Consider the following 25,686-nt stretch of genomic DNA (forward strand, 5'->3'; position numbering starts at 1 on the left):
CTCTAATAATGTTTACGTACTGCTTTACTCATTTCATATGTATATACTGTATTCTAGTCAATGCCTCTCCGACATTGCTCATCCTAATATTTATATATTTCATAATTCTATTCTTTAACTTTTAGATTTGTGTGTATTGTTGTGTATTGTTAGATATTATAGCACTCTTGGAGCTAGGAACACAAGAATTTCGCTACACCCGCAATAACATCAGCTAAACATGTGTATGTGACCAATAACATTTCATTTGATACCCTGTATGTATATCCAAGTTATCGTTACTCATTGTGTATTGATTACTACTTTTATTATTATGTGTTTGACTGTTTCTAATATTTCTCTATTTTCTTTATCTCTGTGTTGTTGGGAAGGGCCCGTAAGTAAGCATTTCACTGTTTTTACGAAGCATGTGACGAATAACATTTGATTTGATTTGATCCGGGGCTCCCAAGTGGCGCAGCGGTCTAAGGCACTGCATCTCAGTGCAAGAGGCACCACTACAGACCCTGGTTTGAATCCAGGCTGTATCACATCCGGCCGTGATTGGGAGTCCCATAGGGTGGCGTACAATTGGCCCAGCATCGTCCGGGGTTTGGCCGGGGTAGGCCATCATTGTAAATAAGAATTTGTTCTTAACTGACATGCCTAGTTAAATAAAGGCTAAATAACAAAATACAAAGCTTTGAGTTAAGCACCTAAAAATGAGACCCCTGAATACCATTAACCCTCTGTAACCCTTTCACCCACATTCCCCCACTTCTTTTAAAACCCATTTTATTTGCCTCTTTCTTATTTGTGACATGTGGATGAAAACCAATAAATCCACTTAAAACTAGTGGGGCTTGTTAAAACCAGGGCCATTTTAAACAAATCTGTTTCTTCAATCAGCAGTATTATTCTATTAGCCTTAAATGTTTTTACTGGGCATTATAAATGTGTGTGCCCTGGCCAGCCGCCCAGCCCAGCTGATTCTGTGATAAGACGTCTCAGTCTGCTCTGATGGGAAGTGCTTGGAGAGGGAGTGGGGTGGGAGTGCGAGGAGGTGGGGTGGGGTGGATATGGTGACAGCATAGGAACGAGGTGGGGGTGGAGAGCGGGACCAGGGTAGGGTGGGGTGGGGGTGGAGATTGGAACAGGCTATGGGTCAGTGGTCTGGGACACTACATTTTTTTATTTTGACAGGGAGTCAATGCTGAGACCAAGGTCTCTTTTCCAGATAAGCCCTGTATAGCACCACAATACACATCAAAATGCAATAAACAAATGAAACTACACATTCATATAGACATTAAAATACACATCATTATACACAACAATACATGAAATGGAAAACACAATCATAAAATACAGACACATTCTTCAGTAAAAAGATCTCCTAGCAACCGTCTGAAATGCCCTAGATGCACCAATTCCTCCAATTTTAAAGTGTAATCTAGATCATTCCACACGTAAAGTGCAAGGAAATTAAAGGCTGATTTACCTAACTCTCTAGACACCAAAGGAGTCTCCAGAGTTAACCATCCTTGTGAACGGGTGTGATATCTTGTAATTTTAAATCTTAACAGTGATGTTAGGGAAGTCTGGAGTTTGTGGAGCAAGACTTTGTAAACAAAAACAGCGTAATGATGTGATCTACGTGACTTCAAAGAGGTCCAACCAACCTTTTGGTAAAGAATACAGTGATTAGTAATAAAACTGTCTCCTATGATAAAACGAAGGGCGCTATGAAAAACGTCCAGGGGTTTAAGTGTAGAGGCATCTGCACGTTGATAAATAGTATGGCCATAATCAAGAACAGGTAGAAAGGTTTACTGCACAATCTGCTTCCTGTTGACTAGAGAGAGACAAGATCTGTTTCTGTAAAAAAAAAAAATCCCACTTTAAATCTTAGTTTCTCAACATGCTCAGTCATATGTGTTTTAACCTTTTGCTGCAGTGGGCTAAATCATCTTGGTAGTCTTAAACAAATCTACGTTGAAACAAAAGCATACACCTCACACACATTTTTATTTAACCTTTATTTAACTAGGCAAGTCAATTAAGAACAAATTCTTATTTACAATGACGGCCTACCCCGGCCAAACCCGGATGACGCTGGGCCAATTGTGCGTCGCCCTATGGGACTCCCAGTCACGGCCGGATGTGATGCAGCCTGGATTCGAACCAGGGACTGCAGTGACACCTCTAGCACTGAGATGCAGTGCATTAGACCGCTGCACCACATTGGATTAAAACAATAAGAGACCTGTACAGTAACATGTCAGATATAGAGTGGAAATGTCTTCCATTTTGAGTTTGAATCCCAATGTTACACCTTATGTACATCATAGACGATGAAAATATAACAAAACCATTTGACATAAAAACACCAGATCTTCGAGGGGGTTGTTTGAAATAATGTTTATTAATTATGAAATAGCATTCACCCCATGAGGCCACTAGGGCATTTGCCTGCAGGAAAGTGGTAGATTAATCATTGTCAATCCAAACACCAAGGTATTTGGATGCAGGGACTCGTTAGATTATAGAGCCAGCCGCTGAAAATGCAATCCTTCTGAGACAATCTTCCGAGAACTTGAAAACAACATGTATTTCGTTTTGCCCGTATTAAGTATGAGTTTAAAATCCGTAAGGACTTCTTGCACAACTACAAAATCGGACTGTAGCCTTGTCATAGCCAGGTCAAGGCAATTGCGTCATAATAATATAATCTGAATATATATAAATAAACAGATTGACCAATAGCATCTACAGTGGCAAGAAAAAGTATGTGAACCCTTTGGAATTACCTGGATATCTGCATAAATTGGTCATTCAATTTGATCTGATCTTCAGCTAAGTCACAACAATAGACAAACACACTATCAATGTGTAAGACAAACACACTAATCAGGGATTTTCCAGAATTTAGCTCTCACTATAATCCGAAAAAGCGGTTACATAATAATCAGATTTAGCCTTTCTGGTTTGACACATTGATTCCTCAGTTCCTCAGCTTGCAAGTCCAGGCCAAAGCCTGTGTTCCTGGCCTTGACCCATCATCTCTTTTATGAATGACTTCTGATAATTCCGGAGTGTACCAGGCAATCGATCACCGTTTAACCCTTTGTTTTTTTTAAGGGAGCATGATTATTCACAATAATATTGAAGACATCTGCAAAAAAGGCTGAAAGCTAAATCAGGTTCAGGGATAGCTGAAATACAATCAAGGAGACCACTAAAATAAAGATCATATAAAAAAGCCTGAAGTTTTTAAAGTTCCTCTTTGTGATGACACGAGGCTTAGATTTTTATATTATCACATCTCTAACGCAATAACAAACCAGTTAACTCCTCGAGTGCACAAAGGTTAGCCGAGGGAGGACGTTAGACCTCTATCACAGTTATTGATACATTTTAGGGCTGTCCCCGAATAAAAAAAATATTGGTCAACCAAGAGTCGTCTGTCCATTCGACCAATCGATTGGTTGAAATGTTAAAACGTGTATTTTTCCATATATACAGTGCCTTTGGAAAGTACACACAATACCCTATAACGACAAAGCAAACCATTTTTGCTAATATCACATTTACATAAGTATTCAGACCCTTTACTCAGTACTTTGTTGAAGCACCTTTGGCAGTGATCACAGCATTGAGTCTTCTTGGGTATGACACTACAAGCTTGGCACACCTGTATTTGGGGAGTTTCTCCCATTCCTCTCTGCAGATCCTCTCAAGCTCTGTCAGGTTGGATGGGGAGCATTGCTGCACAGCTATTATCAGGTCTCTCCAGAGATGTTTGATCGGGTTCAAGTCTGGGCTCTGGCTGGGCCACTCATGGACATTCAGAGACATGTCCCAAAGCCACTCTTGCGTTGTCTTGGTTTTCATTAAGGATCTCTCTGTACTTTGCTCTGTTAATCTTTGCCTTGATTCTGAAAAACATCCCAACAGCATGATGCTGCAACCACCATGCTTCACTGTAGGGATGGTGCCAGGTTTCCTCCAGACATGACGCTTGGCATTCAGGCAAGTAACTTATAATGCCATTGCCAATATGTAAAAGTAGCCTACATAAATCCAACAAATAAAAACATTGCAGCCCGCAGGCAGAAAATGTCCTGTCTACAAGGACACATTGTATCAACTGTTAACTTGGTCCAGCCAAAAGCTCCTGCTAGCAAACTTGCAACATTGTATAAAATATTCTGGGCCCTCAGAGTTTCCACTCCAGTGAGCTCCTTTGCGCAAGGGATAAGAAGTAATCAGGTAGGCATGTTTTATGATGTTTCCACCAGATCAGAGCATGCCATTTCCCCCCCCCCCCCCCTTTCACTCTGAGTGTTTATCGAAAGGGAGAGAACTCAAAAGATCTTTCAAATAGGCTACGTTGAGAAACGATTATCATTCTCAATGGATGTAAGACAATCAGAAAAAGTATCAGATCCCCAAATCAACACATTTATAGGCCTACATTTGCGCGCAGACCAGGTAGCCTAGACCTACGTCCATGTGTAATCAGATGTGTGTTCTTACACAAGATTTACAGGAGCGCTCCAAACAAAAGACAATTCATAAATATACAACTCATAAATGGAATTAAATAAACCAAAACTTGTTTCTCACAAGTGTAGCCTAGGTTGTGCGCTCTGCAAACAATGTGTCCACTCCTACAATGACAACGGTAAGACTGTAATAATAATATATTGAATGCATTAACAGAAATTACCGTAACCAAAGAAACATTATAGATTAGAAATTATAGGAATTAACAGTAGGGTAAATGTACAACTGGTGATAATGGTGTGCCATCCCCAAGGCCCCCGCAATGGATTAGTCCACTCAGAAAGGCATGAATCAGACAGGTGTCTCGTGTGGCATAATTGAAAAAATATATATTTGCTCGACAAAAGAAAATTGCGGTCAACCAACAGCCTATTGACCAGTCGACTAAATGGGGTCAGCCCTAATACAGTTGAAGTCGGAAGTTTACATACACTTAGATTGGAGTCATTAAAACTCGTTTTTCAACCACTCCATACATTTCTTGTTAACAAACTATAGTTTTGACAAGACGGTTAGGACATCTACTTTGTGCATGACACAAGTAATTTTTCCAACAATTGTTTACAGACAGAGTATTTCACTTATAATTCACTGTATCAGAATTCCGGTGGGTCAGAAGTTTACATACACTAAGTTGACTGTGCCTTTAAACAGCTTGGGAAATTCCAGAAAATGATGTCATGGCTTTAGAAGCTTCTGATAGGCTAATTGATATAATTTGAGTCAATTGGAGGTGTACCTGGGGATGTATTTCAAGGCCTACCTTCAAACTCAGTGCCTCTTTGCTTGACATCATGGGAAAATCTAAAGAAATCAGCCAAGACCTCAGAAAAAAATGGTAGACCTCCACAAGTCTGGTTCATCCTTGGGAGCAATTTCCAAACGCCTGAAGGTACCAAGTTCATTTGTACAAACAGTAGTACGCAAGTATAAACACCATGGGACCACGCAGCCGTCATACCGCTCAGGAAGGAGACACGTTCTGTCTCCTAGAGATGAACATACTTTGGTGCGAAAAGTGCAAATCAATCACAGAACAACAGCAAAGGACCTTGTGAAGATGCTGGAGGAAACAGGTACAAAGGTATCTATATCCACAGGAAAACGAGGCCTATATAGACATAACCTGAAAGGCCGCTCAGCAAGGAAGAAGCCACTGCTCCAAAATGGCCATAAAAAAGCCAGACTACGGTTTGCAACTGCACATGGGGACAAAGATCGTACTTTTTGGAGAAATGTCCACTGGTCTGATGACACAAAAAAATAACTGTATGGCCATAATGACCATCGTTATGTTTGGAGGAAAAAGGGGAAGCTTGCTAGCCGAAGAACACCATCCCAACCGTAGAGCACGGGGTGGCAGCATCATGTTGTGGGGGTGCTTTGCTGCAGGAGGGACTGGTGCACTTCACAAAATAGATGGCATCATGAGGCAGGAAAATTATGTGGATATACTGACGCAACATCTAAAGACATCAGTCATGAAGTTAAAGCTTGGTCGCAAATAGGTCTTCCAAATGGACAATGACCCCAAGCATACTAACAAAGTTGTGGCAAAATGGCTTAAGGACAACAAAGTCAAGGTATTGGAGAGGCCATCACAAAGCCCTGACCTCAATCCCATAGAAAATGTATGGGCAGAACTGAAAAAGCGTGTGCGAGCAATGAGGCCTACAAACCTGACTCAGTTACACCAGCTCTGTCAGGAGGAATGGGCCAAAATTCATCCAACTTACTGTGCAAAGCTTGTGGAAGGCTACCCGAAATGTTTGACCCAAGTTAAACAATTTAAAGGAAATTCTACCAAATACTAATTGAGTGTATGTAAACTTCTGACCCACCGGGAATGTGATGAAAGAATTAAAATCTGAAATAAATCATTCTCTCTACTATTATTCTGACATTTCACATTCTTAAAATAAAGTGGTGATCCTAACTGACCCAAGACAGGGAATTTTTACTAGGTTTAAATGGAAGGAATTGTGAAAAACTGAGTTTAAATGTATTTGGCTGAGGTGTATGTAAACTTTCGACTTCAACTGTACATGTTCCCCCCAAAAAACGCTTAAAGATAGTAGCTCACAGTAGCTTTGGCAAGGGAAATGGATTTCAGTAAAGAGACAGATCAATTATTTTTAATAAGAATGGCCACTCCACCACCTCTAACCTGTCTATCAGCTCTGAACACATTATAACCTTCAATATTAATATCAGATTCCAGAATGTCCCCAGAGATCCACGTTTCAGTCAATACCAGAATGTCCGGATTCGTCTGCATAGCCCAGATCTTAATGTAACCCAGTTGAGGAAGTAAGCTCCTAATGTTCAGATGCATCAACCCAAGTCCGGGTTTGGCCGGTGTAGGTCGTCATTGTAAATAAGAATTTGTTCTTAACTGACTTGCCTAGTTAAATACAGTTTAAATAAAGGTTAAATAAAACATTTAAAAAAATAAGTCCTATACGATTTTTAAAGTCACATGGAGTCTCCAACTCAAAGAAGCTACATTGAATAGGCGGTTACAGGGCTTGTCTGAATGTTGATGTTGATGGTTGATATTGATATAGATGGTATGGCTATAGGATTTCATAGACCTGGACTATTTGGTCTATCTCTATTAATAATAGAGGAAAGCGTAGACATTGGAATTACTTTTCCAAAGTTGGCACCATAGGCCCTAAGGCCGCTGCCAATGTCAATAGGAGGATCTCTCAGAGTAACCAATGATGGAATGTTATAAATTGACTTACATGGGCTTTAGTTGCTATCATGTATTAGCCCAAGCCCTCTGCGTGATTTGAAAACCGAGTGGATATTCAATTTCACATTTAAAACTTCTAGCACTGGGTGAGCAGACCGCAGTGGGCTTCTCTATTGACAACAGCAGATCTAAGAGCGGAGTTCAAACGAATAGGTGCAATATTACAACTGATAACACCCCTGGCAGTATAGACAACAGCACGATGATAACACCCCTGGCAGTATAGACAAAAGTACGATGATAACACCCCTGGCAGTATAGACAACAGCACGATGATAACACCCCTGGCAGTATAGACAACAGTACGATGATAACACCCCTGGCAGTATAGACAACACCACGATGATAACACCCCTGGCAGTATAGACAACACCACGATGATAACACCCCTGGCAGTATAGACAACACCACGATGATAACACCCCTGGCAGTATAGACAACAGCACAATGATAACACCCCTGGCAGTATAGACAACAGCACAATGATAACGCTTAGAAAGGATGTGAGGTATTACCTGAGCGGTGCTTGGACTGTCTCTAAGTGAATATCTTAACTGGGCAGCAAGAGGAACGGATGAGAGTGGGGTGTAGTAGTGGAAGTACAACCTCTCCAGGACAGCACAGGGGTGGCAGGGGTCAAGGTGGGGCGACAGGGTCATCCTGAGTTTGGGGCTCAAGTGAAATGCCTGCACAGCTGTGGGACTGGGTGCCATTGTTACGTAACCTCTTGCATTAATGGCTTAAGTGCCTGGGAGAAAAGCCTTTACCTAGGGGGACAGGAAGCCTCAGACTCTTTGACCTTCACTGTCACAACTGAGACTGACTTGGTGACTGAATGGGACTGAGAGGCGGAACAGAGTGACAGACTCAGATAGAGGGACCAACCAACAGATGGCTGGCAGGCAGGCAGGCAGGCAGGCAGGCAGGCAGGCAGGCAGGCAGGCAGACAGACAGACAGACAGACAGACAGACAGACAGACAGACAGACAGACAGACAGACAGACAGACAGACAGACAGACAGACAGACAGACAGACAGACAGACAGACAGACAGACAGACAGACAGACAGACAGACAGACAGACAGACAGACAGACAGACAGACAGACAGACAGGTTGGGTCTTACCTAGTACAGTCAGTTCGGCAATCTCGCTCTCCCTCTCTCCCACCATGTTGGTCCCCACACAGATATATTTCCCTGCGTCACTCTTCCTGGCGTTGGTGATCATCAGCTTCCCACCGCGGATCTGACAGATGGAGGGAAGAAAAGTACAAGTTGTAAGGTCATTTGTAATTGAATATAGCATGTTACGCTCGCAAATACTTGTAATTCCCGAAATACTATTTGATGCAACAATTTGTGGGTTTACACGATTCTAGAGTCCTACAATATAGAGGATGAAATGATGACTTTCCACCTGTCAAGCCCAGACAGAGGTCTGTCTGGTAGGTTTAAGAAGCAGCAGCTTTTAGGGGTAAACAGTGTGTTCAATCTCAGCTGGCCCGGCTGGCTGGCTACGTGGCAGGAGGGCAGTGCCTGACAAGTTTATTCCGCTGACAGTTGGAAGCAGAGATCCCACAACCCTTCAGGCCTCAGAGAACCACTGCTACAGCACCAGCCCAGAAGATACTGCACCGTGCCACGCAACAGGATCGTTGTAATGGGAAATAACTCTGGACGGTTAGGTTGGAGAATTATGTTATTTTCAAAGCAGCACTTATAATTGTGGAATCAGGTTTTCTAAGAACATAACCAAATCATGCATATGAAACTGACAACTATTAAAATGTATTGAAATAGGGATTGCTAATAAAATGTAACAAAATCAAATGCTATTGGTTGTGTTCACATAGCTGCAGGTGCAGCAAAATGATTCATAACAATAGAGGAGAGAGAGAGGTTTGGTGGGGTGCAGGAACCCCATTTTCCAGTCGTAAGGTGCAGCGTAGAGGGACGTTGGTTAGTGAGTGGTGGGGAATCACAGGGCGCCATAGCGTTTCACAGAGGAAGGGAGTAGAGGAGTCGTAGCTGAGCCAGGCCTGTGGGCCAGCAGGTTCCAATCTTAATGTGTGTAAACCAAGCTGGGATGACCAGCCAAGCAGTCACAACTAATCCACTCACAGCCTGATGTAAAGCAGCCTCGCTGCTATCTCGGTCCCCATACACCACCTCTAACCCTCCTCATGCTCCTCACCCTCACCCCCTCCTCTTCCCCGTGAACCTCACAACACCTGAAACATGCTGAGAGGAGGCTGACCTTCCCTCTCCACACTGACACATTCTACCAGGCCATAAAAGTCCTCATGTGTTACACAAGGACCAGGGATGAGGATGGGAGAGGAGGGGAGAGCAGGGGAGAGCAGGGGGGGAGCAGGGGAGAGCAGAGGAGAGGAGGGGAGACCAGGGGAGAGCAGGGGAGAGGAGGGAAGAGCAGGGGAGAAGATGGGGAGACCAGGGGGAGAGAAGGGGGAGAGGAGGGAAGAAGAGGGGGGAGAAGACGGGGGAGACCAGGGGGAGAGCAGGGGAGAGGAGGGGGAGACCAGGGGGAGAGCAGGGGGAGACCAGGGGGAGAGCAGGGAAGAGCAGGGGAGAAGAGGGGGCGAGGAGGGGGAGACCAGGGGGAGAGCAGAGGAGAGGAGGGGAGGGGGAGAGCAGGGGAAGGAAAGGAAAGGGGGGATGAGAGTGAGAACAGGGGCAGAGCAGGTGGGAGGGCAGTGGGCAGATTTCAAAGCCCAGTGGTCCCAGAGGTCCCTGGGCCAGGACCTGTTCCATGTTCCATCCCCTGTAGTGCTGGACACTTTTGAAGTGTCATCACATTACCCTGCTTTTGATGGGGGCAAAGGCGACAAGGAGTGTGATACCTTTAGTGAGTGTGTGTGTGTCTTTGTCGGTGTGCATTCTGTCTGTGTGTAGCAAGACCCGAAGTGGTTTGTACAGTATAGAGTAGTGGGGGACGGGGTGAGGGTGGGGCAATGAGAGGCACATCTGGAGCTGCAGTACTAGTCCAGAGGAGAGGCCTGAGAACAAAGAGACACAGGTCCTTTGAAGAGCTTCTCCTCAGATGTCCTCCTGTCACATCCCTGCACCATCAGCCTGCACACACATTCCTCCAGTCTTACAGACCCACAACAACACCAGCAAATACATCCCTCCTGTCCTCCTCCTCTCTCTTCTCTCTCTCTCATACTTTCTTTCCTGCGTTCCCCTCTGTTTTCCCTTTCCTTCATGCATCTGCTTCTCCATCTGTTCCCTCCATCACATAGCGGTGGTGGTGGTGGTGTGTGTGACTGTGCTCATGTGTTCCATTGAGTTCTTCTGTTATGTGTGCTACACTATACTATACTTAACTGCCTATCACTATACTTAACTGCCTATCACTATACTTAACTGCCTATCACTATACTTAACTGCCTATCACTATACTTAACTGCCTATCACTATACTTAACTGCCTATCACTATACTTAACTGCCTATCACTATACTTAACTGCCTATCACTATACTTAACTGCCTATCACTATACTTAGGTGCCTATCACTATACTTAACTGCCTATCACTATACTTAACTGCCTATCACTATACTTAACTGCCTATCACTATACTTAATTAACTGCCTATCACTATACTTAACTGCCTATCACTATACTTAACTGCCTATCACTATACTTAACTGCCTATCACTATACTTAACTGCCTATCACTATACTTAGGTGCCTATCACTATATTTAACTGCCTATCACTATACTTAGGTGCCTATCACTATATTTAACTGCCTATCACTATACTTAGGTGCTTATCACTATACTTAACTGCCTATCACTATACTTAACTGCCTATCACTATACTTAACTGCCTATCACTATACTTAGGTGCCTATCACTATACTTAACTGCCTATCACTATACTTAACTGCCTATCACTATACTTAACTGCCTATCACTATACTTAACTGCCTATCACTATACTTAACTGCCTATCACTATACTTAACTGCCTATCACTATACTTAACTGCCTATCACTATACTTAACTGCCTATCACTATACTTAACTGCCTATCACTATACTTAGGTGCCTATCACTATACTTAACTGCCTATCACTATACTTAACTGCCTATCACTATACTTAACTGCCTATCACTATACTTAGGTGCCTATCACTATACTTAACTGCCTATCACTATACTTAACTGCCTATCACTACACTTAACTGCCTATCACTACACTTAACTGCCTATCACTATACTTAGGTGCCGATACGATATGTAGTGCGATTCTAACGATTCTCATGATTTTATATGTATTGCGATTCGATACTGCGATTCAATGTTCCAAACATATTGCTCACTATGTCTGCTGCAGAAGCACAAGAGAGACCCATGAGAAAAATATGTTTGATCAGTCATGGAAATAAAAGTGCTGACAACATATTGGCAAACCATTAAAAACAAGATGGAGAACAAGCAAAATAAAGGAACACCCCACTAGCGCATAAATAATGTTGAGATATTGAACAATTAATATTGCGATATATCGTTACAAATAATATCCCAATATGTAACTGTATAAAATGTTCCCCCATCACTAACTACACTGCCCCAGAGTTAATCACAGTCCTGAGGACGAAGAGCTACCACCCACATCACCCCCAACCTGACCCCACTACAATCAATATAGGGTGGTAGTGTGATAATATGCTACAATATACAGTACTGTAGAACTGAACAGAAACTGCACACCCTCTCTGCCTGCTGTTGATGCATCGCTCTGCACCACTGGCAAGCCCAGTGCCCTTCCCTCCCCCATCAATTTAAAACAAACGCTGGGCCACACAATTCGTTCATTCCCACAGCACCAAATCCTACGGCAGACCTCCGGGACTCGACGTGGTTAAAGAAACAACAACAGTTTTTGGAGTGGATGTTGTGTTAGAAACAAACCATAAACACAAGCGCTGCGTTGTTTACAGGGCCTGTGGACTCATTAGGAAACAGTCTTATCTGCAGGGCCCATTAGTCCAGTGAGCCAAGCCATAGCTCTGAGCCAGTACACCAGGGACAACCACAGACATGCCATAGGGACTGTGGCCAACATAGCTACTGTGACTTCACTGCAAGACCTTATTTGACTTGGTATTGTATTACATTATAGTGAAGTTGGTTCCTTATGGAAATGACATGCAGCGGTGAAGACAACGAGGAAGGCATGCAGGCAGATGGGTGTAAATGAGGAGATAACAGGGAAGTACAAAGCCATCACAGCCTTTGTATTTCCTTCAGAAGGCCCTCCTCCTCTCCTCTCCTCCACCTCCCTCTCTCCTCCACCTCCTCCTCCTCTCCTCCACCTCCCTCTCGTCAGCGTGGAAGAGAGCTGCTCTGTCCATCACAGCCCCTCAGAGAGAAACTACCTGTCACTCCGGAGGAGGATGAGCCTTGGATCCCAACTCACAAGTCCCCTAGAGCGTATACAGACACACAAACAAGCAAACATGCTCGTGTGCGCACACACACATACACCCACCCCTGATTTCTTTGCATGCTTCCACAGATAGCCTTTGTTCCAAATAGACATTGATTAGCCAAATCACAGTACAATATGATTACATTATGTTAGTCAAATAGATTATGCATTTGTTTCTCTTCATTATGACACATCTGCCAACAGAGACACTTTGATCTTCCTGGAGCTGCGCCAGCAAGCAGTGGGGTGTGTGTGCGCGTGTGTGTGTGCGCGTGTGTGTGTTGACGTGCAGGTGTGATGCGCAGGCCCATTGCAGTGCTTGCTCTGTACAGAGAGTGTTCTCGAAGGCTAACGAAGCTTGTCTTACCGTGACGCGCTCATCCCGGTCTTTGATGTTGGTACCATCTTTCCTCCATGAGATGGTGGGCTCAGGATGCCCGCGGGGCGGTTGGCACTCCAGCACGGCAGGCTCGCCCGCTGCCACAATCACATCCGCTGGGTTCTGTCTGAAGTCATCGCGGAGAACTGTGGAACAGGAGAGAGAAGAGGTTAAAGGTCCGTTAGCACTGCAGGTCGAAATGAAACATATTCAAGACTCTTATGACCAGAATCTCGAAGTGAAAGGACTAAAGTCTGAGCAGAGGCAGTCGATGACAGATCACTAGTCTTGATGTAGCTGGACATTGTATCGCGCAATAGTGGTCTCCGGGGTGGTGTGCCAAATCCCTGATGTTCTATAGTAATACAGGCCTACCACCCGCTCCGTCTGATTAGACGAACTCTCTACCAGCTGCGGCTCAACTGTCACTCTCCACTCCAGCCCTGAGGGAACGTACAAACACACAGGCAAACCACTTGCATTTGCATCACAATCCCATGGACGACTCCCAGGAACTTTGTTTGACGTGTCAGGTATGCATTGACCAAAATAAAACCTTGCCAGTTAATGTTTCCCTACCTTGTTTGCCCATCAAACACTTCAAGAGAGATTGGAGGATATTTCGCAAGAGCCTTTAACAAGCTAGCTAGGTGAAAAACACACACTCAACATCTTTAAAGGTTTAACGGCCATTAGCAATGACTCGATACATCATACTCAATAACCACCTGACACAATCGCAGTGTATTGCTAGTTAGTGAGTACAGCCTGTGGAGGGGAGTGCTGACGGAATGATGCGCTTGTGCGAGGCTCTATATGGACCATAAAGACATTGAGTTTGTCAGTGAGCGACGACAGCCCGTCTACTCCTGATGACATTTAGAAACTGAGAATGTATTATTCTACAGACACTGGCCCAGTTAACAAAGGCCTAGAGAAGAGAACAGAAGACAAGAGCAGAGAAGGAAAGACAAGAGAAGACAGGAGAAGAGAGACTCCACAGCATTTCAGTCTAGACCATCACAGTCAGTCCCAGAGTCCCCCAGCCAGCCCAGTGATTGTCTCTCCAGCCCGTTCCGGATGAATGAGTGAGTTAGTGACTACACCCTGAGGGACATCATGCTCTCATAAATTGGAGAAATTCCTCATCCCTTCTCCGCAGCTCTTTTCATTATATTCCCAACACAGTTACTGAAGCCCCCCTCCTTTCTCCCCTCCTACCTAGCCCCCTGCAGCCAGCATGTAATCTCCTCTGTCTCCCCCAAACCAGATTACATGACATTACATTTCACTGCATAGATAACATTACATTACATTGTCCGACACTTCAATACCAGGCACTATATTCTATATACACTGCATGACATTACGTTACATTGTACGGGATTGTAAGACATTTCTCTGTGTCTAGGTTGAATTCGTATACGCACTCAAAGGTGAATAAGGCCTTTCAGCCAATCCATGAATCCTACATGGACTCGTTCCAAGAAACTTCCTAGAAACTTCCAGAATGTTTTAATGAGTGTGTTCATATTTAAACTATAATTTCCCAATAGTCCTTTCCAGAGAAACAATATATTTTGAATTCTTTGTTTCAGTTGGTGGTTATCAAGGGAAGCTGATGTTGTAAACAATGTAAGCCCATCTATGCAAAGCACCAGTGTTGTATCACCTGTATGCAAATTAGCGTAATCACAGAGGTGCCTGACATTTGGGTAGGAATATAATTTGTGTACTCGCTGATGTTGCTTACGATGCTACGACCTTATTATCGTGACAGAAAAATGATGTAGGTCTGTCAAAACGATGTGTACTATATTGTTAGTGGCCACGGGAGTCTGAAGACAAATACATGTGTGACACCATAATTATGCTAGTTAGAGTCCCACTGAGCAGCAGTGTGTTTACCTGAGAATATGGAATGGAATGCTGTTTACCATTTTTACTGGAATGTTTTGCTATTCAATTCTTGTAGGTCAAATTCTTCAGTATTTAGCCTTTGTGTGTAGTCTCTTTTGTCTTTTAATGCCCAATTTAGCGTATCTCTGAAGATCTGAGACCAACACAGACCACCCCTCTATCCCTAACTTGTCCACAAATACCTCATAAATACCTAGAAACCACAAGTTTAACTCCATCAACCTCTCTCTATCCATAAGCCTTGAACATTACTTTCTCTCTCCCTCCCCCCTCCCTCCCTCACTCCCCCCCTCTCTCCCTCCCTCCCTGTTCTCCTTCCCTGTATGTTGGTCTGAGCGTGTAGCAAATCTCAGCCTTCTGCTCCACTGTGCTGTGCTGTGTTGTATTGTGCTGTGAAGTGTAGGCCAGGCCAGGGGAGGCCAGGGGAGGCCAGGGGAGGCCAGGGGAGGCCAGGGGAGCGGGTAATCATGTTAGGGAGTAGGAGACTGTGGAACTCTGACACGTACAGCCCAGAGTCCAGATAGAGAATACTCTTCCCATGGACTCACACTTAACAGCCAAAACGCTGGGGGACATAGCTTTCCAGGTCTAGCCTCCTGAACCACTGGCAGTAGGAAAGCAAAGAGAGAAATCTAAGGGTAGAGGGAGACAGAAGTAGCAGTAGCAGTCTTACAGACATTTAACCCTATCTTGAGGAACAAATATGGTTTGTTACCAGCAACTTTCTGGATTGAGGAACATCGTACTGAACCTCCCCTCTGCACCCCTAACCTTCAACTCCCAGTTCCGTTCCATCCGCTACAGAGTTTTCTGTGAGTGCTTTTCAAATGACAGCTTCAGGGCAAGTCAGGCCCATTTGCTATGCCTCCCCTATACAGTGCATACATATACAGTACGTTAACTTGAATGAGGGATAGTGAATGAGGGATATTAGGAACAGCTGCGGAGACGTCAAATTAGCAAGCAGGGGCTGTCTGTCCTGTCGGCCCATTCGGTCTGTCCTAATGGCTGTGACAGTAATGAAGACGGGGAGCTGCTATACCACACAGCAGCACAAACCAGCCCAGACAGGAGAGACTGAGCACAGAGCGCACTGAGCTCTGCCGGGAGGAAATGGAAAACTACCACCGCAATTCCTCAACTCTCAACATGTACTGTGCAGGATAACAGAGCTAGCTGACTGAGAGCCACAGGCTGAACTGGAGACAAAGAAAACTCACATCTTCCCCAAAATGGCAGGCGCAATAGTCTGTTTTTTGGTCAGGGGCTTGACCACAGACAATCCTTTCCTGTCCCCCCTGGCTGCCAGCTCCCAGCAGCATCACAAGGAGCACATATGTGATTAGTGGGACAGGACTCCAGATCCCACAAACATGCTCCGAAAATGTAATTTTCACTCAGTGAATAAGTACACTAGTGTAATCTCATGTCTTTACATGCTAACAGGGCCCCTACTGAAATTGGAAATGGGAGAAGATGAGATGCAGAGAAAATAGCTGCCGGAGGAGAGTCACAGAGAGAGAGAGACCAAGAGAAAGGGAGAGAAAATGAGGGTGAACAAATCAGAGAGAGAGAATGAGACAGAGAACGAGAGAACTAGAGAGAGAGACCCAGAGAGAGGAAGAGATTTGGATCTCTCTTTACGTATCACTGAGCAAACTCCTTCTCCTGATGAAGCGGCTAAATTGTGCTAATTTGGCGGTGGGCTGCGCATAAGCTCTGCCAAACATTACCCATCATAAATAACACAGGATTAAAGCCTGAACAGGCCCGGCCAGGAGAGCACAGCCAACAGAACATGGAGAGAGAAAGCAAAGCAGAGCAGAGCCTAGGAGAGAGCAGACGGGAAACAATGAGAAAATACAACATGGGTAATCACTCCCAGATGGCCCCAGCTCTCTCCTCTCAGGCAGGCTGCCCTGCTGGATTTGCACGTTCCGCAGGACGAGAGGGCGAGAGGCCTGATGAGCAGCGTGGACGTGGGAGAACAAATTGGGATGACCCTCTAGTTGGAGGCATTTTGGCCAAACTCTTTTGGTCTCCCGTCTGCTCACCCTGGCCCCTCTGATCTGATCCAGAGAGCAGGGAGAACACTGGCTGACTACAGGCAGTCTACAGGCCTGCAGCTGACTGACTGGCTTGTTGGCTGACTGGGGCCTGATGGGAAACAGCTGTTCCCATGTCACATGATAAAAGGCATTCCTTGTGGGACACAAAAACATGGCTGCAGTTACTCTAGACAGGAACAAAAACGGAGCCATGAGAACTCTTGTGCAAAGAGTCTTCTAGCTTCAGTGTCGTAAAAACATGCAATGTTAGCACACAAACAACCTGGCAAGAACCGATGTTTTAAGCGTTGTTAACCTGTTGGGTCTAGGGGGCAGCATTTGCACGTCTGGATAAAAAAAATTTACCCGATTTAATCTGGTTACTAATCCTACCCAGTAACTAGAATATGCATATACTTATTATATATGGATAGAAAACACTCTAAAGTTTCCAAAACTGTTTGAATGGTGTCTGTGAGTATAACAGAACTCATTTGGCAGGCAAAACCCTGAGACATTTTCTGACAGGAAGTGGATACCTGATGTGTTGTATTGACTTTAAACCTATCCCATTGAAAAACACAGGGGTTTAGGAATATTTTGGCACTTCCTATTGCTTCCACTAGATGTCACCAGCCTTTACAAAGTGTTTTGAGTCTTCTGGAGGGAGATCTGACCGAACAAGAGCCATGGAACGGTGATGTCCCATTAGACACCTGGCGCGCTACTTCATGTTGGGTACCCTCGTTCCAATACGTTATAAAAGGCTATGCATTCGTCCACCTTGAATATTATTCATGTTCTGGTTAAAAAAGGCCCTAATGATTTATGCTATACAACGTTTGACATGTTTGAACGAACGGAAATATATTTTTTCCCCTCGTTCATGACGAGAAGTCCGGCTGGCTTACATCATGTGCTAACGAGACGGAGATTTTTGGACATAAATGATGAGCTTTTTTGAACAAAACTACATTCGTTATGGACCTGTGATACCTGGAAGTGACATCTGATGAAGAGAATCAAAGGTAATGGATTATTTACATAGTATTTTCGATTTTAGATCTCCCCAACATGACGTCTAGTCTGTATCGCAACGCGTATTTTTCTGGGCACAGTGCTCAGATTATTGCAAAGTGTGATTTCCCAGTAAGGTTATTTTTAAATCTGGCAAGTTGATTGCGTTCAAAAGATGTAAATCTATAATTCTTTAAATGACAATATAATATTTTACCAATGTTTTCTAATTTTAATTATTTAATTTGTGACGCTGACTTGACTGCCGGTTATTGGAGGGAAACGATTTCCTCAACATCAATGCCATAGTAAAACGCTGTTTTTGTATATAAATATGAACTTGATAGAACTAAAAATGCATGCATTGTCTAACATAATGTCCTAGGAGTGTCATCTGATGGAGATTGTAAAAGGTTAGTGTATCATTTTAGCTGGTTTTATGGTTTTGGTGACCCTGTCTTTGACTTGACAAAACATTACACACAACTCTTGTAAATGTACTGTCCTAACATACTCTAAATTTATGCTTTCGCCGTAAAACCTTTTTGAAATCGTAAAACGTGGTTAGATTAAGGAGATGTTTATCTTTCAAATGGTGTAACATAGTTGTATTTTTGAAAAATTTGAATTTTGACATTTATTTGGATTCAAATTTGCCGCTCTTGAAATGCACCTGCTGTTGATGGAGTGCACCACAGGTGGCACGCTAGCGTCCCACCTAGCCCCAAGAGGTTAAGTTGCTAAGAACATTACGTGCTTTTATACGGGATAATTCACACATGCATTTGTGCCAACGCACACACGGGACACGCACACACACACAAACACACACAAAACAGAATCTGCTGAACTAGTTTCCTCTCTCTTTTTCACACTCTTCTCCACTGCCTCCATCTCCCTTACATTACATTGTCTCTCAATCCATCAGCCCCATGTAATTCCTCCTCTGCAGTCTTTTTGTAAAGTAATCCTGACAGTCTCCTTCCTTGAACCAGTGTAACTGACACCCAAATCCCCCAAACCAGCGAGCTTCAAACTACAAGGTTATAGTCTGGCATAGAGAGGGAGAGGGAGGCAGAAATAGAGGTGGAGAGAGATAAAGAGAAAGGAAAGAGGTGGAGAGAGAGAGAAATAGATAGAGGGAAGGAGGTTGAGAGCAAGAGAGAGAGAGAGAGGGAGGTGGAGAGAGAGAAAAACAGAGAGAAAGATAGACAGAGGTGGAGAGAGAGCAGAGGGAGAGCTCAGTGACTGTGCATCAGTGGGGCTCTGTGAGGAGGGCTCACACATTGAAGCTATCCCAGCTAGCCTACAGGCCTGTCCACTGAGCTGAGACCTACACCTCTACTCTCTTCCTGTCTCCCTCTCTCTCCCCCCATCTGTCCCTCCCTCCAGTGCAGAATCCCACAGCCCACTTCAAAGGCGGAGACCCCTGGACACGGTGTCTTAACCCTGGATTTGATTCTGTCTGACTGCTGGGCCCGATGGAGCCTCTCTCCTCTCCACTCGCAGCCTGAGGATTGAGCTGGAGCATACATACATACTGCAGCTAGACAGACAGACAGACAGACAGACAGACAGACAGACAGACAGACAGACAGACAGACAGACAGACAGACAGACAGACAGACAGACAGACAGACAGACAGCCCTGCAGACAGGGGCACGCACCACACAGCATAGCCTCTCACCCGACCAGGGTAACCTAACTACTAACCACAGTCCAGCCTAATCCTGCCTCTTCCCTCCATTTTGTCTTCTCCACCGTGTTCCTGTTAAAGCCGACCTCCTGTTAAACTGGTTGCACCATTTTGTTACAGCTGTTTGGTCATGTCTTCGTAGATATGGTTAGAAAGACTTGACACCACCTCCTGTCATCCATGTTGCCATTAGGCTATCACTCCAAGTTGTAATACTTTGCAATCATTAAGTTGCAGTATTACAGTAAATGGTATGTTAAAAGACCATAGCTAGCAACAGTAGGTGTGGTGAGCAGAGTAGACCTGCGGTTCACACACAGGGCCAGGAGTCTAGCTGAGCGCCTGTCAGTACCTCAGACAGCCGTGTCATACAGTGCAATGGGCAGCCAGCCACACTGAGATTCCTTTAGAAATGAATGGGCTTCCCCCTAGAGCACACACTGGGCATGGAGGCCCACATACACACACACACATTTTAAATACTTGATTTGAATCCACAAATCACGTTACATCATAAAGGATTCAAACATTTCCAAGGCCGTTGATGCAAGGACACTTAAGGAAACAAAAAAACACCTTCTCCTCCACACAGCTAGTCTGCCCATAACGGCTGAAACAGAGCAGTACCTTCTCCTCCACACAGCTAGGCTGCTCATAATGGCTGAAACAGAGCAGTACCTTCTCCTCCACACAGCTAGGCTGCCCATAACGGCTGAAACAGAGCAGTACCTTCTCCTCCACACAGCTAGGCTGCCCATAATGGCTGAAACAGAGCAGTACCTTCTCCTCCACACAGCTAGGCTGCCCATAACGGCTGAAACAGAGCAGTACCTTCTCCTCCACACAGCTAGGCTGCCCATATTGGCTGAAACAGAGCAGTACCTTCTCCTCCACACAGCTAGGCTGCCCATCATGGCTGAAACAGAGCAGTACCTTCTCCTCCACACAGCTAGGCTGCCCATAATGGCTGAAACAGAGCAGTACCTAGACACTTGTTTTGCTCTTCTCTTAGGCAGGCCTGCAATCTGAAGGTTTATGTAAGTCTATGTACGTGGCAGAGACGGCCAAATATCAACTCCACCAACCTGCATCTGTATTCCAGGTTGTCCAAGTGTGATATGAGGGGCTGCTATTTAAGGAGCTTGTCAGATAAGGCCTGCTCCATGTAACAATGGAATGAGCAGCCCACCTCCAGAATCAGCCCCTCCCTCTGGTCTCCCCACAACAACAATATCTGGCTTATTCGTCAGACAAGAAAACACATGATCATCAACATCAAACCAGGCTCCTCTGACAACAGAATGTTTATGTATGTCTGCTGTTGGGGAAACCACCTGTCTCACCTCAGTAGCTACCAGGTTGACAATGCGGTCATGTCCAGCAATATACAACCATTAACAACATGTGCAACAGACTCCATTACATTTAACTCAGGGTGTAATAAGAGATCATGGTTTGCAGGGTACCAGAGTGCGAGGTTGTATTTTGTGGGTAGAACTTGCAGCCTCTCCTTAACGGTAAAGGTGATGTCGCCAATGGCAGCATTCTAGTACATGGAACGGGAGACAGAGTGGTCAGCACAGTCCAGAGCAGCGAGTTTCCCCTGCAGCCTCAGGCCAGTCCAGTGTTGCAGTAGCTGCATCCGTCTGATAGCGAGGAGTGTTGTCCTGGATGTAGGATGGGATCTGTCCTGGATGTAGGATGAGATGTTCCAACATGGGTGACAGAAGCCTCCACGACAACACTGCAATCTGCCACAACTGCATCAGAGGCAGTCACTGGCTCAGTTTGTGTGTCAGTCTGTGTCCATCTGCGCTCCACTCCAGTCCGGTTGCACAGGTCATTGAGGCCTGGCCAGTCAGACCAGATTCCAAAGCATGAGTGTCCAGTTTTCCATTGGCCTTCCTACTGAAGCTCAGGAAGTTGTCCTCAGTGTCCCTGGCCAATGGGACCGTCCTCCTCCGTAAGATCAAAACGAGGGAGGCTCTGGCTAACTCCCTAACTGTCACATAGTCACTGTTGAGCATGTTCAACATGTGAGCCAGTCTGGTAGCATTGCAAATCCACTCGACGTTCGGGACACCCAAACCCTCCTCCTTTCCGCTCAGGAAGATAACGTCAGGTGTGGTGTGTGTTGAAGCAGAGACACTTTCTCACCACTTGAACAGCTTTGTTATTCATTTCCCTCAGAACCTTCTGAGGGATATGCACATTGGCAAACAGATGTTGAATCTTTGCTAGGGCCACCTCTCTCACAGCCTCTTGCTTCACACACACACACACACACACACACACACACACACACACACACACACACACACACACACACACACACACACACACACACACACACACACACACACACACACCTGCTGGTCATGCAACACTTGGCAGAAACCTCAAAGAATGCTAGGGGGGACGCATTTGGCCCATCAAGCAGGGGTGTGAACGTTAAAAATAAATTGGGATCGTTAACTTTTAGAAAAAATCCCTAACTGAAAAACTACATTTAAATCACAGTGCAGTCAGTTATCACACAACTACCACTAACAGGTCCCAATCATCATCATAAAGGGAAAATAATGCCTATGGGAGCAATACTGTAACGTCAGTAGGAGGAAATATCTTTCAAATAATTTGCCACGGATATAAAGTTCTCCGCACGTGGGACAGGGAAGCGACAGCAGCAAAGTCCTGTATGGTTAAATGAAAAGGTGGAGAACAGCAAACTTTGCGAGGTGGAATTGAGCAACAGTGGCAGTACAGGTGATGCTTAACCGTCTGAAAGGGAGTCACCGTGAGAGCCAGACCGTTGCTGGCAGCAGCGCAGGCCCCCAAAAACAGATATTAGACAGGCTCTTCACACCAAAGAAGTGCGATAAGGGACAGAGTGAGAAAATCACAGCGGTGATTACAGAAATGATTGCAGTTGATATATGGAGCCATTATCAATGGTAGAGAATGTCGGCTTCTATGCCCTGATTGCATATGTAGAATTAGACTACAAGATGTCATGTCGAAAAACCGTGACAGCCTGGATGGAGAAATTGTACAGTACACACAGCTGTACTGTAAGTCGCTCTGGATAAGAGCGTCTGCTAAATGACTTAAATGTAAAATGTAAATGTAAATTGTTCTGCAAGTACAAAGCTCTCAAACACTATACATGGTGTTAACAACAGATTGTTGGACGTCTATGAACACACTGTTATACATCACTGCAGCGAGCCATCACATTAATGAGAAGTGGGACATGAGGTCCCATGTACTGACCACTGAGAACATGGAGGACGGGCACACAGTTTAAACGCTAAGAACATTTTGACATGTGTCATATCCCTACACAAGCTATCCTCTTCCGGTCTGCGGAGATGAGAGATATTGGCCACTACAGACCAAGGACTGGGATGTGTTTTGCAGTGCAGTACAGTAAAACATGAACATTGATCCAGCGACCCTGTTGCATATCTTAGTCATGCAAGGTGACTTCACCAGGACTATATGAGATGACAACCTCCAGGAGGAATATATTCTATTCTCAACTAGCTATGTTATAATAACCTCAATATACCACCCTATACGTCAGAATCACTGACATTTCAACAACAGGTTACAGAGCCTGTCTTCCCTGTGTCATTAGTGTACTGTGTTCCAGTACCGGTGCGTCGCAGTGTCCCACTAGCAGATGGCCTCCCTGCATGGCTGTGTGTGCACCAGTTGGTGCTGGTGTGGTGCCACCGGACATTCTGCCAATTAACGCTAGGAGGGAGAGGGCCCACGGCTCTTCTCAGCCTTACTGAACTACAGCCCAAAGCAATCAGTGGCCAATCTACAGTACTGCTTTCAAAACTAGCTATACAACTCCACATTAACCTCCGCACACACACACACACACACACACACACACACACACACACACACACACACAGAAGACCCATTGATCTGCCTGTGTTTATTTTTCCCTGCAAAACTGTTCTCATCAGGACTTGAGGACCGGAGGACTAGTGAGTTGGTGGTCTGCACTGCCTGGCCAGTGGGTAGACTTTTTGACAGACTTGGCACCTCAGAGTTTAAATAAACACTCTTTTGATTGGAGGGCTATGGAGAGGCAGCCGGGGCCAGCAGCAAAGCACTTTGGCCAAGAGAGGAATGTTATAACCCTGGGCCCCCAAAACTTCACTATTATACCCCGCACATCCTCTCCGTACACTGTGCCCCTACCTCCTCCGACATAAAAAGGTTCCCTAGCCTAAACTACAGGGGTACCGAGACATCAAACCCATGTCCTGTAGGGGAGTAGAGACCGCATTAGGTACAGTATGACACGTCTTGGCCAAACAAACCCTCCCTTCACAGTCTCTCTCTCAGCACAGCTGGCCTGCTTCCCCCCTTGGAGAGCACTAAAGTCACCATCCTACTACAAATATGCGTGTAGTGTACATGAAGCTACGTAAATCACAGCCTACACTTCACTTTACTGCTTTGCCAACAGACACGTTGGCAAGGCCGTGCCACGGTGAAAGTCAGAGAGAGAGCTACAATGCGTTTAAACTAGAGCTACAAAAACTATTTTGTGTCCTTAGAAATAACACAATATTTCACAAATTCTGTAAACGACACCACTCTAGTATTTTTGCATGTACATCATTGTGTATAATCTTCAAGATGTATATTTAATATTCATCTAAACTGCAGATTTTCTATGTCAACTCGGTGCACCTTATTATTTTGTTTATTCAGCATAAGCAGAGGAATCGGCTTTGGTCAGCATGTGATTTCATAAATAGAGCATGAGCAGGGAAGCACGCTTCTCTAATGACGCTCCCTGGTGGCTTCTCTCCGGCTGTGGTTACCCAGCAGGATCACACCAGATAAACTTCAGTATTCAACGCTTGTCCAGGTCCCCAGGGCGTCGAGAGATGCCTTCAATACCGTCCACTAGGGGCAACGTCAGCACGTAGTCATCTAGAAAGATTGCTGCTTGCTAGGGCATTGAGAATGGGGATAGAGGAAGGACTTACACTACACACTGTGGCTACAAGGATGACAGGTTCAATCCCAGTGCTAGGCACTTGTAAAAAAAAAAAATCTGTTTTAACCTTATTCCAAACCTTAACCCTTACCTAGTCAGAATGAATGGCTAAACGTAAAGGTGCTACACATAGGATCTTTAAAAAAAAATGTTGCATTGTAATTTCAGAAAATGTCCATAACATATCTGATGCTAATAGTGGAATGATAGTGTTTCACAGTATTACTTACCTGCCAGTGTTGTGATTGGCTGTGACATTCGCCTATTGATTTCTCCCGCCGGAGCAGCAACTGTTGTCAGACTGGGAAAGCTGTTCTGACTTTGTGGATGTGTTATCTAGTGGAAATCCCACTGTCATTTCATGGTTGCTAAATCAACAGGTGAATATCACAGCCAATGACAACACTAAGTGATACTGTGAAACACTATCATTCCACTATTAGCATCAGATATGTTATGGACATTTTCTGAAATTACAATCCAAAAATGCCCCTCAAAAATATTGTTTAGCACCTTTAACCGTCAAGTTTTTTCTGTTTTACCTACTTTCACTTCACCCTTAGATGTTTAATCACCCCCCCTTCATGGACAAACGTTGAATACTGAAGTGAAACCGTGAGATCTTGTTGGGTTACCAGGGGGGCTGTTCACTGCGGTGTGTCATGGCATATGTAATTCATCACCACACCACACCATGCCACAGAGGGAGGCAAGGGAGGGGAGTAGAGAGGAGAGAGGACGTGAGGACGTGAGGAAAAGAGAAAGAGGGAGATGATGTGCCCTCACTGCAGACCCTGATATTATGGTTTCAGTGTTCCATGA

The 25,686-nt window shown here is 44.8% G+C and overlaps 1 protein-coding gene across 3 annotated transcripts in view; it reads right to left on the bottom strand.

Annotated features, from left to right (window-relative positions):
• LOC106603264 (roundabout homolog 1) overlaps positions 1–25,686 on the bottom strand; it is a 220,748-nt gene that overhangs the window by 29,964 nt on the left and 165,098 nt on the right. For all 3 annotated transcript variants that reach the window (XM_082974526.1, XM_082974527.1, XM_082974528.1), the window contains 2 exons: positions 13,139–13,296; positions 8,436–8,556 (listed from right to left, as the gene is read on the bottom strand). In XM_082974526.1, the coding sequence (XP_082830652.1) occupies positions 8,436–8,556; positions 13,139–13,296 (279 nt within the window). The remainder of the gene's footprint in view (positions 1–8,435; positions 8,557–13,138; positions 13,297–25,686) is intronic.

Source organism: Salmo salar, chromosome 04 (genome assembly GCF_965601325.2).
Source record: "Salmo salar chromosome 04, fSalSal1, whole genome shotgun sequence".
Lineage (NCBI taxonomy): Eukaryota > Metazoa > Chordata > Actinopteri > Salmoniformes > Salmonidae > Salmo > Salmo salar.